This window comes from Vanacampus margaritifer, chromosome 1, assembly GCF_051991255.1.
Source record: "Vanacampus margaritifer isolate UIUO_Vmar chromosome 1, RoL_Vmar_1.0, whole genome shotgun sequence".
In the NCBI taxonomy this organism is placed as follows: Eukaryota; Metazoa; Chordata; class Actinopteri; order Syngnathiformes; family Syngnathidae; genus Vanacampus; species Vanacampus margaritifer.
The window spans coordinates 18337707-18355285 of record NC_135432.1 but is presented as its reverse complement, the minus strand read 5'-3'; the positions used below and the strand labels follow the sequence as shown (position 1 = coordinate 18355285).

Here is a 17579-nt window from a genome sequence, read left to right as displayed (position 1 = left end):
ATATTGTTAAAAACAAATATTATAATGGGTAAAGGAATTGCTTTACATGTACGGCAGTTCTTAGTGGACGCGGGGAAGGAATGTGTGTTTGCTGAGCAAGCTACACATGACGCAGATGGATTTAAAATGGAACAAAACAACATCCGTCCACCAGGGGGCCTGCTGCTCAAGGTAAGTTATTTATTATTTCTGTGCAGTTGGTACGCTGCATCAACGGACAGTGTAGACGTCGGTAAGTCAATATGTTTGAATGTGATCCGTGAATATGGCTCCGTCAACGTATGAAGATGAAACGCTATTAAAGTGCACTCTATTTACCATTTCATAGTTTGATCAAAATCGATTTTTCATATGTTGGGACTATGAAACATTTTTCGGTAAAAGTACAGTTTAGTAAGTGATTCGAGTTTATTCGGGACTCGGCCGTTGATATGAACGAGAATCTGGAGTGCTGATGATGGTCCGAGTCCAGGCACTAGTGTCGATGTCAGGTAAATGAGCAAATAAGAAGATTCAATGTCGAATGATGTCATATATGAACACAGGCCAGCTTGGGTTTGAGACACATCAGTGAACTAAAGCTAATTAACATTTGAAGAAAATAAAATTAACCCCGTTAGTGATTTCTAACGGAGCATGCCAGAACCATCCAAGCCTGAATTGGCACAGAAATAAATCCTTTGCAGCTCAGAGCTCATTTTTATTCCATTACATGAAATCTGTTTCTTCCACACTCACAGTAAATATCAGTTAGGTGACAAAAGGCAAATTATTGATATATTTTTTTTGTTTGGGTGGCACCAAACCGTCTCCAAGTATATTGGATAAGTAAAAGCCCCTGAACCCAAGTATCGCCTGAAGCAGGCTTAGATCTATACCAGCAATCAAACAGCAACAGATTATGTTTCGCTACCGTGCAATGCAACTGCGCGGCTGTGTGCTTTACTCGGCTATACAAACAGTGCCTCGTCAAACGGAACCCATCAGGAATAAGAACACTTACCACAAAATAATTCACACTTATGATGGGACTTATGGCTTTTTTGACGGGACCTGTCATGTTTCAGTTCCCCTTGTCTCGTTATGTGTAACCGCATCCGCCTGTGTGTCAACCTATCAGTGCCCTCAGCCGCTTGTGTCTTCTCCAGGTGTGTCTTGTCAAGTAATTAGCATAGGTGTATTAAGGCCCCGTCCAGACGGAAGCAAAGCCGGCTTCGTCCCTCAAACAAATCTCGTACACACAGAAGCATTTCAAGACTTGCGCGTGTCCAAAAGAAGACGCTGAGGACGGCTGTAATGTATATGCCAAGTCTGGAGTGGCGCTGTAGCGCAGCCACAGGGAGTTAACGGATAGCGTAGAAGAAGAATCAGCGAAGAAGACAAATACTTTTTTTTTTTCTTACTCTTTTGGTAGCTAGCCAACTCTGTTTTAAAGGCAGGTACACACACACGCATGGCTGCCTGTCTACCGATATGCGGAAAACGCCTTAAGTAAGCGGCACGCCTCTTTCAGCTTTTGTGCGACAGGGCGCAGGAAGACGGCTTCACGCACTAAACACTGAAGCGCTCGCTGGCCGTCCATTCCTCGTTGAAAAGTATGACGCGCAAAGTGTCATATAGAATTTTTTTCTTACATGGCTGACAGCCACGGCAAGCCAACAGACGTGACGTTTTGGAACAAGAGCAAATGTTTTTCGCGGAGAAGCAGAAGAAAAAGCAACAATCAGTCCTGCAGTGGGTGGACTCAAGGTGCGTTCAATGAACAGGCACACAGTAGGAAATCACAGGTATGCATAGAAAAAGCCCAAATGACTGACAGAGCGACAGGTTGTGACGCATTTTTTGACATTTCCCTTAAAAATTAAGTGGAGTGTGAGTTATTTTGTTCCCAGTTTGTAGTATTCGATGATTGGGAGCAATTGGGAGCGACAAGAGCAGAGACCTGCACGCACGCACACTCAAGCAACGTTACATTGAGTCATGGGAGTGCCACTGTATCACCAAGATTTAAAACGGATGACATTAATTTAGCTGCTTTTGCTGATGTTTTGCCAAGGTACCGTTTCAGTACCGGTATAGAGGTATTTTATGCGGGTATAGTATCGAAGTCAAAATTTTGGTAACGTGACAACACTAGTCCACACCCATCAAGTCATGGTTCTCTGCTCACATTTTCCCCTATGTTTCATTAAACTTCCACGTATTGCACAAGATTCCTGTCTCACTGCCTTACTTACCTGCATTCGGGTCCACGATCCCTCAACCACTCACATCCACCATGACAGAACCGTTCACTTAACTCTTTGACTGCCAAAAACGTTAAATAACGTTTAGTAAAATCCTACGGAGGAGCGCCAAAGACATTAAAAGACGTTCACCAAGTTTTTTTGTTTTTTTTTGGGAAATGGGTGGAGGAAAGCCTTGGCCAGCTGTGCTGAAAGTATCAAGCAAATCTAGTTAGTATAATGCCTATTTTTGGCCCCTAGATGGCAGCGATGACTATCTTTGGACAAGATTGGGTAGGCGTCAGTAGAAGACAGGTTGCAAGCAGCTCACGCTTGAGCATTTTTTTCAAAGACGAAAAGCATCGACCAATGCTAAAGAGCACATTGATGACGACGATGATGATGATGGTGACTCCGAGGTTGACGCCGAAGTTGGAAGCGTTGACGCGGCGGCTATGATCACGTCATAAAGCCTCACCGGTTAGCGATGCTAACGCCGGAAAAAACGCGGAGCACAACCGAGCACTTCTGCTCGGGCGGACGTTCAATCGGATGACGAAGAGTGCCCCGAGTCCAATGCATATTCATCGGAGGAGTGGGTACAGTCTGATCACGGAGAAGACACTGGTTCTGGACTACGATGCCACCATGAATGGAGCGGATAAGATGGATCAACCACCCGGTATAGGAACTGAAGGACAATGAGGAAGCCAGACGTAACACCACCGTAACGTCACCGTATCATGATCCTGAGAGTAGACTTGATGGCAACATGGCCAAACACGCACTGCAGTATATACCTGCTATTTCCCGGAAAAAAAGGCCGGCAAGAAAGTGTATCGTCTGCACGCGAAGGAGCCATCCCAGTGAAACTAATCTGTTGTGCAAATCCTGCTCCGTCTCCTTGCACGCAGGGGAGTGTTACAAAAAGAAAAACTGTATTTGATCCACACAATTGTAAATAGTACCACGGTTGCACACATTTGTAAATAGTTTGCCAAATGGTTTTGTCAAATTGTTACACTGTTCAATGTAAATAAACGTATTTTGCTATCAAAAAACACTTTTTCATTGTTGGTGGTAGTGTTTTACAGAAGTAAAGCACTGTTTAGGTGTTTGTGGCATCATTCATGGGAAAAAAAAGGTGTCAAATTCACTAGAGTGCATGAAATAATATCGTTTCACAAAAAGCTTGATTTTTCCGTATTTTGTTTCAAAACAGAGCATTTGGGTGAAACTAACCATTTTCTATTGTTGATTACTGAATAACGGAATAAGGTAGAAACAATTTTTTTTTCTGATGAAAGATGAGAGTCCAATCTTTCATTTGGTAGTATGTGTGTTTCCATAGTCCAAACACAACATTTTCTGTGGACCTTGAAAGATCAGTCAAAATGCTTAAATCGGCTGGCACCCACGGCATCCCTTTTATGAAAACGTCTGGCAGTCAAAGAGTTAAGAGAGCCGTTCAAAATACTTTTTTTTTAAGCATTATTGTACATCATCAATGTTTTACTCATAACCATAACGTAACGGCTCTCTACCCAGACTCGTTCACATTGAAGAGCCGTTCAAAAGACTTGATTCGTTTGTGGAGGTCACATCGCTAATTCACACATATTTGAAATAAAAGGGAGGTGTTTGAAATGTGTCACAAATTAGGATGTAGCTCTTTGAGTTCCACTAATTCTCCCCGGTACCTGGTGCAACACTTCATGAACCTATTTGAAAGAGTGGCAAAAAGTGCAATCTTACGACAGCAAACCTTAGCTATGGATCAGTTGCCCCCTACTCACCTTGAAAGAGGTACTCCTCGGTGTTCATGTCAGGATTGTCGGTGATGATGTCAAACGGGGACCTCCCAGCCATCATCTCAAACATCAGCACGCCTAAGGCCCACCAGTCTACACTGAAGCCTAAGAAAGTAAAACGTGCTCTATTTAGTCATAAATTCAACTCCTAGCATCGACTAATAATGTGTTTAACATCATCTTAATTTATACATAATTTGATCATGAATAAGTCACCTGTTCACTTACCGTAATCTTCTCCTCTGAGGATTTCTGGTGCAATGTAGTTGGGTGTTCCACAGAAAGTACTCGTCGTGTCACCTGGTCTGATCCCCTCCTGGAAGAACAAATACAAACATGAGCAAGAACAAGAAATACATGTGAATTCTACTACTGAATTCAATTTGTAATCTGCATTCATCAAATGTTCAAAATGTGATCGTCTCTTACTTTACACATGCCATAGTCTGTGAGTTTGATGTGTCCGTCGTGGTCCAAGAGAACATTGTCCAGCTTCAGGTCTCGGTAGATGATGCCTTTCTCATGCAGGAAGTTCAGAGCAATGCAGATTTCAGCAGCATAAAATCTGTTTGGGGAAGATTTTAAAATGCACAGATTCATTGGTGTTAAATATCAAATTACAAAAAAAAATTATAAACCACACTCACTAGTTTTTTTTTTTCAGCACCAGACATTTCTCAAGCCATTGTGCAATTTGCCATGAATAATTTCCCCCTGGAATAAGACCATAATTTTGCGGTTGAATTGAGCGGAATCTCTAATGGCCTATAAAATCTGCCACGTAATTGCCACCAAAGTTGGCTTTGACATTTGTAGATGTTGCAATCAATTATTTTGTTTCAGTAACCCTTTGCATGTGAAATGTTAAAATATATATATATATATTGAATTTGGATTTGATTTGGGGCTTCAACATGATTCGAGGAGACAAATACTTTTCTAGGCTACTTTTATATCTTGATCCAGAATTTTGTTGCTGTTCTGCGGAGGTATCGCTCTACATGCCAACCCTGGTATCTTATTGGCCATTCCAGGTCCCACTCTAACCATGTGACCAGCAAACCTGATGCATGAAACTGTATTTAACTTATGAGAGGCAGTAATGCACCAGGCTAATGTATAGATGACGACTGTTTTTTAATTTGATTTAGAGCTGTGATTTTTGCAAATTTGTGGTCTACCACACATACAGATTTGACACTTTTGTGTCTGCGAGCCTTGTAGTAATTGAAAGCTAAAAGCTCCACGCTACCAGGTTCGTATTCCTCAGCATTGCTAACAGAACCAAACTCATGGTTGATTCATGGTCTGAAAGCCTCGTCACTTCAGAACCCAGTCAGCTTTGCATGATATTAATTTGTGCCCAAAATTGCACATTTAATCTTGTTTATATCATGACTAATAAAATAAATAGTCATACGATAGTTGTCCATTACAGGATGAAAATAAATCAGAAAATTCCATGTTTCTTTAAAAATAAGAAATCCAATTAAGGTCATGATGTACAGCCATGATCCAAAAGTGAAACTGGCAAGGTTGTTCAGCGGAAAGTACAGCAGGGAAATGGATTGTCGAGTGCTCAACAAATTTAATCAAGCCATACAATTCAGTGACTTTTTTTTCATTTGTGTTGCAGAGCTAGATTTTTTTTCTTGCAATGCTAGTTTTAAGAGCAGCACTGTCATACTAAAACCAATGAATAAATAAATGAATGAATGAATAAATAAATAAATATTTACAAACAACTATGAGTGATGAGAAGCTAAGCAGTATTGGAATTGATGATATAGTCATCAAACCTGAATGTTATTGAACTTTTATCCCTTCATCACCAAAACACGCATATCCAGTTATCATGATATTGGCAAGTGTGCTATATTTTTAGGGACTGACTTTTGACACGTTTTTATTTATTTTTTGCTCCTCCACACCAATACCGATAATTGATACTACAAATATATCTGTTGTTGCAGCTTAACCCATTAAGGCCTAAAGCGCCTGGCAAAACATGCCTCTAAAACCTAAGGGTGACTTTTGAGTCACCCCCTGTTAATAATAATAATAATAATATTTGATATCTTAGCTCCTGAAGCAGATGGAAGCAAAATTCCCAAAACATTTCAGAGTGTGCACCTGTGGCGTTATTATAAACCTTCAACATATATTTAAAAGTCAACAAACAAATGTCGCATCTAACTCCATATATATTTATTTACCTTCAACACTGGAGCGCAGTTGTAATAACCTCAGGGGATTGAGTGGTAATTATTCGTCGTCCATTCCGTTACAAAGCCGTCAACATTTTCAACATCCTCATTGTCTACAAACATATTTCTTAACAATATATCATTGTCGACTGACTTTTCTGCCATAGGAGGAAGTTTTTTTTTTGTTACAGTAATGTATTTTTGTACAGCTGTTGTATTAATGCACCTTTTTTCACATTTTTGAATAAACGTAGGACCCCAAACATTTTAGTGCTACTGGCCATTTTCATGTCCAAGACCAAAATAACAAAGACACACACATTGGCCTTACTAACTGTGGTGGTCTGTTCTAAAAATTGATTACCAGTGATGGGATACTGACTTGCTAAGAAGAACTAAAAGAAGAAAAATGTCCCCCCAAAAATGTTAACTTCTCATGGTACGCGTTTCTTAATTTACCAAATATTCTATATTGTGTTTAAAAATGTAATAGATTGTGTTGAATGAAAGAAAGAGCTGTTTTTATTCACTCAAATAAAATAAAATAAAAATCTGCGATAGAGAGAATCCGCAATAAGTGAACAGCAAAGTAGTAGTAGTAGTAGTAGGCTGCTTCTGTGTGTACAACATATCTTCATTTTTAGTCCCCAAGCCGTGTTGGCGAGTAGCTCACATTTTATTTCTGAAGTTATGTGCAGCGCCGCCATTTTACCTCCTACGAAATGCAGCAGAAGCTTGAACCCTTGAAGTGACAGTAACCAGTCAAACGAAGCATTATTGCGTCGATAGAAATAATATAGTTATAGTGTATCCTGTTAGACATTATTAACATTTTAATTCTTTATTTCGTATATTAACCATGTTGAAATGTTTTATAGATGTGTAAAGTAGGTGAAATAGTGTTGAACTCAGTATAATTTGACCTTAACCTAAGCTGGTACAACTTGTTTGGTCTAAAATTCCTTCTCAGTGCCTCGAACACACACCCACACACACACTCTGTTTGCGCCATCGCTCACGGCCACTCAATTTGTTTGTGAGATGTTGTTTTGGGAAAAGGTGCCCTGGGAGTGTATTTTGTCTGGAGATCGGCACAGCTGCAAATCTGTTGTATAACGTGTTTTAAAAGGCGTTTCACTTTCCAAGCTCGATACTATAAGAAGCCCTCTCTCCCAAGGGAGGGGGCACACGGACACTCTGAAATTCCACCTCATATGTGATGTTCAGTATTCCTGTGACGGGAGAATTCTCTGTTTAATAAATCATCCTTGCAAGGTGTTTTTTCTTACAAGAAGTCTGTCTTCAAATTTTTGGAACACGCAAAAGAGGACAAATTATTAGCCTCTTTCAATCCCTACTTCATTTTTTTATTTTTACAGTTTCCTGCTTATTTAAAAAAATGTTTCAAATAATAGTCAGGATTACATGCAATATAAGCAATTAGCAACAATTCACACATGACCGTTTATATACAGACCATATGTGACTTTACATCATGAAGTATATATAAGGCATCACGATTACAGGTGGTTGTGTTCGGAGCCAATAACGCAATGTGGGTTTGCTTACGACCTGTCACAGAGACGTACTGTAAGCTTCCGTGAAGATTGACGGGCCTTCTGTCTGAGTGCCTGCTACAGATCTCGGAGCGTCAAAGAGTGCGGAAAAGATTGTTTGACAGCGCAATGGCAAATCCCACATTGCTTCCCCCACAACTTCACCGTGACAGCCTTGATTGTACACATTTGTTGCAGTGCCGGCATGTAGAGACCGATAGAAGTAACGAGCTGTCGGCAGCACCATCCGTCGCCCACAGACCGCCATCCCCACGGCGCGGAGGAATGCCTCAGGAGCGCGCCTCATGAATATGCACAATCATTATGAGTGATTAGCATGCTGCTTTGCATATTTACAGCCACTGTCTCCAGAATACAGATTGGAGGGTCCGATAGGGGCCTAACAGTGCCTCTCTATATTAACAAGTCTTTGATCCGGCATTTATCAGGGGCACAGTTGGAGTGCCCCACAAGTAGAAAGGCATGAATAATAGGGAGCTCATTATATTTTCCAGAGGTGTGAAAAAGAAATGATTTATTTGGATGATGTCAGTGTCCGTGCGGAACTGCACAAGAATGATGTTGAGCATGTGTTTGTATGAAGCACACTATTGAGGAATATTCAAATGGCGTCAGGGTGCAAAGACGGTGGAAATAAATTAAACGGGGGGACATCCCAAAGGGCTGCAAGTATGTGCGCTGGCAGCAACGCCCACACGACGCTCTGCTGCTGCGCTCTCATTAGCAACATTTACAACCATACGATACGTTGAATGTGTGTTTCAAATAAAGCTCGACTGCTACGACACACAAACAGCAATTATGGCCAACTATTCACCGCAGAAAAGTTGTGAGAATTTTTAATTAGGTACAAACTATTGCTTCACTGAAAACATTTATTGATTGATTTCATTTTTTAAACGTCTTATTATTATCTTACCTCGCATGCTCTTCAGGGAGCTTTCTTTGTCGTTGCATATGAAACATCAAGTCCCCGCCATTCACATATTCAATCACAAGAAATAACCTAGAAAATTAAAAAGGAGAGTTACTCGGGGATAGCAAGTGCATTGCTGGAAAGAACAGCGGAAATGTTTTGTTGTTGTTATTATTTTTTTCAAGCTCTCGCACTTGACCTCAGGTCTCGTCCTTGCTTGTAATGTCATCACTATGAACAACCAAGCATGCAATAGATCAACTAATAACTTGATTCAAATTCAATTTGAACTTGAAATGTCCACTCTAGTTTTTCAGATAAATAAACATTACCTATAAAAAAATTTTTTATATATTCCAAAATGTATACATTATTGCATTGATAGTACAGTACTGAATTTAGACCAGGCCACTTGTTGTCAGAAATCTATTATTGATCTGTTTTGTTGACCATGCAGACATAAAAGGGAAATAAGCATTATCCTCTAGGTGGCACTTTAAGTGAAAAAACATAGCTGTATTAATAAAAGGTAAGTTCTTAAGAGGTTCTTACCGACTTTCCGTCTGGAAACAGGAGTGGAGGCCCACTAAGAATGGATTTGTGGAAGCTTGTTCAAACACGTGCTTCTCTGTCTGCACCCAGTCAATATCCTGGAGAGATTACCATTGACGGCTCAATACAATTTCTCAGTCGTCACTAAATGATGACGTACGCCGTCGGCATTGAATAATCATTCAAACTGACGTTTTGTCAATATGCAGCCAGGCGTGTGTTCAAATCGAACTGGATTGTACTGTACAATTCAGAATTCGCCAAAAATCTGAATAATAGTTACTCACATTCAAAAAGGTAGGACTGTCCATTTGCCATGCATGTTGGTTCACTGTAAAATCATTTAAAATCTTTACATTAACGGTGTTAATTATTTTCTGCAACATGCCTGTATGGTTAATAAAGGTTTTAGGATTACCCTGGAACAGTTTGTTTCGATTTTCTAGCGATTCCATATTCCAATTATCTTGTTAGCTATACAAATTTGTGTGTGTTTAGCCTGCGGCATGATAATTCCGTGTTTCTTCTTAAATTGTCAGTCAATTGATGAGGTTTTAATATTTTATGAGCTACAGCCAAGTATGTCTCTGAAATGTATGCTGGAAACAACATGTGGTTCATATATGGTCCAACATGTTGTGCTTATGATCCCAAATTCCTGGTCAATTCCATAGTACTTGAGGAATTTGTAATTATGCTCATTAAGCCATAGAAATGTATCCCCTATTGATAATTTTGTCTTCTTTAGTACTTTGTAGTCAATTTTGTGTAAAGCTGGTTACAAACCCACTTTGATGTCAGGCATTACAGTGCTGCAGAGATTAATAATTCAACTAGTGTGTGTGTGTGTGTGTGTGTATAGGGCTATGAATAAATAAAAACAAGATGTCCAATCAAACCAAGGGTTAGACATATACTACAATTCACTTTAATTGGGAAAATGTTGATATTTATCGAAGAAAACATGTAGTGGTCTTAGTTGTCAAATAGAATTAGAGTGAAATCATTACGTGTGTCAAAAAAATACAGTCTAGTTTGCTGAAAATAATATTATGCATGTGAACATTTTTTACTTTATTGTTGTCTATAATTATTATATTGGTACAAATCCAAAATTCCAATGAAGCTGGGATGTTGTGTAATATGTGAATAAAAACAGAATACAATGATTTGTTGGCCTACAACTAACAATTTTAATAATCGATCCAATTTGTCGATTTGCTTGCTAATATTTTGTCAATTCATTTATGAAACGGATAAAAAGCATTTCATTTCCATGCCTTCTTTCAAAAACATTGTTTCAAAATGGCAGTGTGGTAAATGCACTAAAAAAATAATTATCATTCAGTTCCTGGTTTAGTCTGTAACATGTCAGAAAATGTTCATCAATGTTCTCTTAAGAAGAAGCAAATGTTTTATTTTGAATCAACAGATAATCAGGACTGCAGAAATCTGATGACATTCATTGTTGAGAAGCTGAAATTAAATTAGGAAAGGTATCTCAATGATAAGTCGATTATCAAAAAAAATACTGATTAATTTGATAATCACATAGTTGTCAATTATTTGATTAATTGTTGCACCTCTATTGGTTTGCAAAATATTTTCAACCTATATTCAATTGACTATACTACAAAGATAAATATTTAATATTTTGTTTAAATTGATGAACGTCACTTTTTATTTGCAAATATTCTCTTATTTTAAATTTGAAGCCTGCAAATCATTCCAAAAAAAAGCTGGGACGAGTGCAACAAAAGACTGGGAAAGTTGAGGAACGATTACAAAAAAACTCGTTTGAACATTATAGATCTTGTCTTTGCGGGGTATTCATTTGAATACAGGTTGAAACAGATTTGCAAATCGCTGTATTCTGTTTTTCTTAACATTTTACACCAAAGTCAAACTTCATTGGAATTGGGGTTTGTATTTTATATTGCGTTGTATATTGTAACAAGTAGTGTGACACTGCATATCGGTCTTTCATTTACTTGTGTCAGTTTTAATGGATTGTTGATTATGTAAAATGCTGCAAGCTACTGGATTAATTGTTGAGGTGCACATTTTCAGTCAAGGGCTTCTTGATTTAAAGGTAATGTAAAAAAAAAAAAAATATATATATATATATATATATATATATATATATATATATATATATATATAAAAAATCGATTGTTTGAATCTTGGGCTGAAAAAAAGAAGTGTGAAATCCTGCTGTTTTATCCTCCAAGTCTTTAAGGGCTCCTTAGTTGTCCTACATCGCCATCTAGTGGCTTTGTATAACATGATACATCAGTGTGGCCAATCAAGAGTACTGATATTGAATGGAAAGCAGCCTTTTAAAATGAACATGCTTGTGTGAATATTTATCTTTGGTGGATGGATACAGAATACTGTACAGCCTCTAATAGCTCGATTTTAATTTGAATAGTGTGATTTTTTTCACCATGCAAAAGCAGCATTAACTGATGCATACTTTCAAACACGCGTCCAAAAAATATGGACCACTTCATATCATCTTTTCCAAACCACCAAACATTGTTGATAAAACTTTACTAGCATGGTGAGAAAACAGAAGTAGTACAGCATCTGGATTTGTTTGTGATGATTGCATGTGGCACGCCCTCACCTCATCGTCATGAACCAGCTCTTTCTTCACCACCTTCATGGCGTAAACCTGATCATTCTTCTTTAAGCGCACCAGCAGCACCTTGGCGTAACTGCCGCGCCCAATAACTCGGATCAGGTCGAAGTCTCCCAACCCCAGAACAAGGCCTTGAGACAGCTTGATACCGTCGATTCCATCCACCACTGATTTAATGTCCTTGCGTGAAGCAGAGGGGACAAATCAGTGTACAGCGTATTCATATTTTCAATGTACAGAACATCAAGTTGCTTTGATTTGGATTTTTTGCCTTTGTGTTTCAGACAAATACCCAAAGGATCAGTGAGGCAAGTTCCTTTTTTTTTTTTTGCTGGAGACCAAAAACATTTAGATCTGAATCTGATACACAACTTGGAGTCTAACGCACACTGTTCACTTCTAGTATTTTTGTTTTCTTTTTGGCAAATTCCACCCCTTTTATTCTTCACTTCATGAAGTCTTCTGCAAAGGATAACTTATGACAAATTCATGCTGGAGGCCGTTGCTGATGTCAGTGACATTTGTTTGGGGACTTCTTCACAGTTCTCACAATGTCTGCTGTCAACTGTTGTTGTTTTCCTTGATCTGCCCTTTCGACGTTTGTTACAAAGTAAAAGTTTCTTTCTTTAGGACATTCTGGATGTTTGCTATGGACAAAGTTTGTGCAATGGCTCTCAGTGATTTTCCATCTTCTCTAAGCTGCTTTCTTTTCTTTTTTTTTCTCTCGCCACACACAGACAGCTGTCTGGTGTTGTTTACACTTTGAACTGGCATAAATGTCTTCACAGGCTAAACCCAGCAGAATCACAGACAATTCTGGGCTATTTGTTGTTAATGCATGGAACGGCACAGATCTTGGCAAAAGACACACCTGTCAATCGCGTTTCAATACTGTTCAGATGAAAATTTGATGTGTTCAAACAAAAGGTGCCATCTTGTTGTGGAGCAGATCCAGAGACACAAATATGTAAGTAGCACAACGGAAGCGTACTTGGCCCATAATTTAAAAGTTAAGACTGGTGCCTACACCCCCCAAAAAAACAACAACAACATCATCCCTAATCCACAGCAAAAACAAAGGAATTGGCCTTACAGTTCATACTTTTAACACAAAATTGAACACATTCCTCACCTCCACATCTGTCTCTTCTATTTTGTCCACTGTACAGTTGTGTGGTAAATACAGTCCTGTAATGACAAACACACACATAATTAAAAATGGCTGCACAATGCTTACATGGAGTCCTTATGACTCAGATGCATATATTTTGTATTCAAAACACTTCTAGGCCATAAATACAGGGTGGGACAAAAAAAGGGAACTTTTTAACAAGCCCATAAAACCAAAAGTGATGGAAGAAAAATATGTTATTCATAGTAATTTAAACCTTAAAACATGCCATCTAAGAAACAATGTTGGAATTTTCTTTGTGTCTTTTTTTTTTAAATGACGTCCTGTAGATGACATCCTCCTGTACGGATCAATTGAAATCTGCTGTTGAGAGTCCTTGTTGGCCGCAGCAACATCTCAGTTGGGATAGCTGGGATTCCATCATTGTTTCATTGTAAATGGCATGGTTCAAGGTTTCAATTACTATGAAATCAAATATTTTGCTTCCAGCACTCTCGGTTTTATTGGATTGTTAAAAAATTCCCGTTTGTTTTTTGTGTCACCCTGCATAAGACAACAGTAACGAGTGTGCCCCGTCGAGTTCTGAGCGAGTTCATTACACATCATTCATAACCTCGTATGTTGGTAGCATAATAAGATGAGGCTCTTCTGTACATTGAAATGTTTTTTTTTTTCTTTGGTCCTTCTTCGGGTCTCCTGACGGCCCCACGACTCTGGCTGGATTCTGAAGTGTTCGGTTTAGGTGAACGGTATGGGATTTTTAAATAGGTTTTAGGTGCACTAATGAATACACGCACGCACGCACACCCACAAACACATACAAAAAAAAAAAAAAAAAAGGAGCGCAATGATGATGACATGTTAAATGAACAATACTGAGCTCTCCAGTAAAAAAAAATTTTTTTTTTTTTAAGTTCTGTTTTTGATCCAGCAGAGGGAGCTAGAGTCCAGCAAGCCACAGCATGCACTGAACTAGGTCAACTCACAGGGGCTCTCATAACATGAGCCCCACAAAACCATGAGTTCACTATGTCCTTAATTTTCATTTACTGTAAACTCAATCACGACACACTTTTTTTCTCCCCTACTCCTAAAATGATAGCAGTAAAGTTTCATCTTACTTCCATCTGTGTCCTCTGTATCATCGAGTGGAAGGTCCACCTCTTCACTCTTTGCATCTGAAGGGGGCTCCTGAGATGGCATAGCTGGATCCTGTACAGAAAAATGAAAAACGCTGTCCTTCAAATATGTATACAAACATCGCCTCGTGTTAATAGAAAGCCGGTGAATGAGCGTATGGCAAAGCATGTTGAAGAGGGGAAATCTCAATGAGGAAAGAAAAGGAAGCTTTGTATTCAAAGAGGTGCTGGGAACAGGCTACACTAGAGAGGCTGCTCCAATGTGGAAGTGCAATGAATCATTACATTTAATCAGGGTCGCTTTAAAAAGTCACTTATCTGAGACAGAAGATAAAGACATCAAGCAGTGATCAAGAGCTCGGTATGATAGCAAACAAAGTGACAAGATTGTCTTCAAATGCTTGATTTGAGATCTGTTTTGGTCTGGAAAGCATTGGGGACAGGATGTCGCAAGTTGGGTCCATTTCTGAATGCAACAATGAAGCTAGTGGAAATCACTACGTTATACGAAAAAAACAAGGATATGCGAGATGACTGAGAACAACTGAGAAGTAGAGTGGCCATCAAAGATGGTTGCTATTGTGTACCGCTGCTTGACAAGCGTCACTTTAATGCAGCATATAATAGACTTCAGTTCAGGATGATAACCCGCCTCGCCCCAAAATCAGCTGGTAGGCTCCGGCACACGCAAAACCCTAGTGACGATGTGCAGTACAGAAAAAGGATGAATGGATTGATGGATTATTTGTTTTCAATATATTCCTAATACAGCACTAATACATTTTTTTTAAATCCATTGCTAGCAGTTATGAAAGAGAAGCTGAAAGTTGCATGAACTGTACAGTCGTCGGGAGCAAATCCGCAATGAACAAGGGACTGACTTACCATAAGCCTTTGGCAATTCTGAGGGATGTGTCTGTGACAGCGCTTATGGACCAGCAGTTTGCAGTTGATACACTTGTAGCCTTGCCCGCCAAGCCCCCATATCCTTTCACTGCAGAGGCCACAGTAGGCTTTCTGTGGGTCACACACAGGACAACAAACAGTGACGGATTAGTCTTCTAATCGACAACAATGAGACAATTACACCGGCCAAACCTACATTTGTGTTTTTATGCCCATACACATAATTACGAAGTATAAAACGGAAAATAAATGAATAGATTTACTGTATTAGTAAATACAGATTCAACATTTTGTTTAGTCTCAAAACTTGAAATGCACGGTTGTAGTATAAAAACAGAAATCTAGATCTATTTATTGTTTCAAAATGCAAATGGATCAAAGCACAATTATAAAGTACAGTATTTGCGTTCCCTGCAGAGAGCTGTAATGTAAAAAAAAAAAAAAAAAGTATGAACATTTAAGAAGATAATTTGGATCACTTACGTAGATCTGGAGTATGATGATGCACAAATATATTGAACATGTTACAAGGTTGAACTTGCTTTTGCACCCAACAAATATTTACACCGGTTTAGTCGAGAAAAACAACACTGCCATTTTTTTTATTAGACCATGCAAAAACATACGTAAAAATGTCTTCTTGGGGAAAAAAGAATCGGTATATCAAAACTGACAAACTGAATGAATAATAGGGCATCACAATACAAAGTAAGGTGTGGTAAGCACATCTGCCCGACAGTCCGAGAGGTTCAGAGTTCAAATCTTAAAATCGGTTGGGAGTTTTTTAATGGTCTCCCAGTGTTTTTATTTTTCTGGGTAAGGCAATGGAGTGCATGGACAATACCTTAGCATGACCAAAGGCATGCAGCTCAGAGGCATGCAGATTCGACTACTAATCTACTTATTCATACCTAAGGCTGTTGTTTTAAAGGAGCGAGCTCCTGTACATGTCTCTCAAACGTGCTATTGCTTTTGTCCAGCCCTTATCTATGACATTGAGTCGTAAACGGAGGTGAAACAAGCAAGCCAACGCATCACAAGAATGCCCCACATTATGGCCCCTCCCGAGTAACAGTGACGGTGAGCTAAGGGTGGATGAACTTGATATTTTTCAAACAGTTTCTAGATTTTTTTTTTATATTTGTTGTTACACAAATAGTATAAAAAAAGTAATTTTGGACGTTTTTGGGTGGTTTTATGCCATGAAAAAAACCACTTCAGTTTAACAGACAATCAGCTGCAACAGACGAGCCCTATCCTACATTTGTCGGTTAAATAGAAGGTCCACTTTATGCCTTTTTTTTTTAAGTCAAGGACAAATATACAGGACATAAAGACAAAGATGACCCTCTTTTCTTTATAGAATTACAGCAAAATGTCATTTGAGTGCTGTCCCATTACATATTGCCGTAAATATGATTAGTTCACAGTGTAGTACGTCATCTAGCAGACAGCAGACTTCAAATAACATTATGAGGGGATCACACACTTGCTTTTAGATACAAATGTGGTGTTTAACACCTTAAAATATGCATCCATTTTCAGATACAGTAGCTAGCTTTGCAAGACTAGTGATTTGATTACAGTAATTTCTGGACTATAAGCCACACATTTTTTCACTTGCATTCGACCCTGCGGCTAATACAAAGGTGCGGCTTATCCATCAGATCACAAGGGGGCGCACTATAAAGGAAGCGCACGAGCGACAGGCAGAGCAAAACAAACCAAGTGAGAACGAGAGTGAGACAATTTGCGCTCTCATTATGGAAAAAAAAGTAGTGGTAATATTAAAACCCCTGCAGCTTACAGTCGAGTGCGGCTTATATGTGTAACAAACTCGAGTATTCCCCAAATTTAGCTAGCGCAGCTTATTGATCTTTTTGCACGTGACGTCACAGCCCTCATGGGAACGCCCCATCGGGGACGCTGGACGGTAAAAGAGACACTTGCCTGTATTGTAATCATTGAATCTTGTACAGTGTAAAGTCCTTTATCTAATTGATTATCTTATAAAATGGTCATATCTTGTTGTGCGGTCGGTTGTACAGACAAAGGAGTAAACCAAATGTTGCTTTTTATCGCATACCTACTAATGAAGACAAACGACGTTGATTGATAGCAGCAATCAACAGAAAGGACTGGCAGGCCACAAAGTATTCACGGATTTGCAGCGATCATTTTTTTGCGAGGTTAGTAGATAAATGTTGTAATTAGTAGATAAATGTTCATACATTTGACTAATAAACATACACTCTAAGAAAGATTGTAACAGAGGTGTCGAATTGCGTGTTTCAAATCACATTAACGAGCCAGATAGTTAGCGTCCGCTCCAACTGCACCAACACACAGCTTAGCTTTAAAACGCACCTTCTTCAAGACTATTAAGTGCATTTGACTGTTTAATAATGGGGGGTTTCGTCTTTGTGGTTGGAGTTTTTCACTCTGGAGTCGGAGTCATATTCATGAAATT

General features: G+C 38.9%; 1 protein-coding gene across 1 annotated transcript in view; it reads right to left on the bottom strand.

Moving 5' to 3' along the window:
* prkcz (protein kinase C, zeta) overlaps positions 1-17579 on the bottom strand; it is a 60953-nt gene that overhangs the window by 16499 nt on the left and 26875 nt on the right. The window contains exons 6-14 of the mRNA XM_077579600.1: positions 15089-15220; positions 14186-14276; positions 13065-13120; positions 11918-12112; positions 9289-9386; positions 8740-8826; positions 4466-4601; positions 4265-4352; positions 4022-4141 (exon numbers count right to left, since the gene is read on the bottom strand). Of these exons, the coding sequence (XP_077435726.1) occupies positions 4022-4141; positions 4265-4352; positions 4466-4601; positions 8740-8826; positions 9289-9386; positions 11918-12112; positions 13065-13120; positions 14186-14276; positions 15089-15220 (1003 nt within the window). The remainder of the gene's footprint in view (positions 1-4021; positions 4142-4264; positions 4353-4465; positions 4602-8739; positions 8827-9288; positions 9387-11917; positions 12113-13064; positions 13121-14185; positions 14277-15088; positions 15221-17579) is intronic.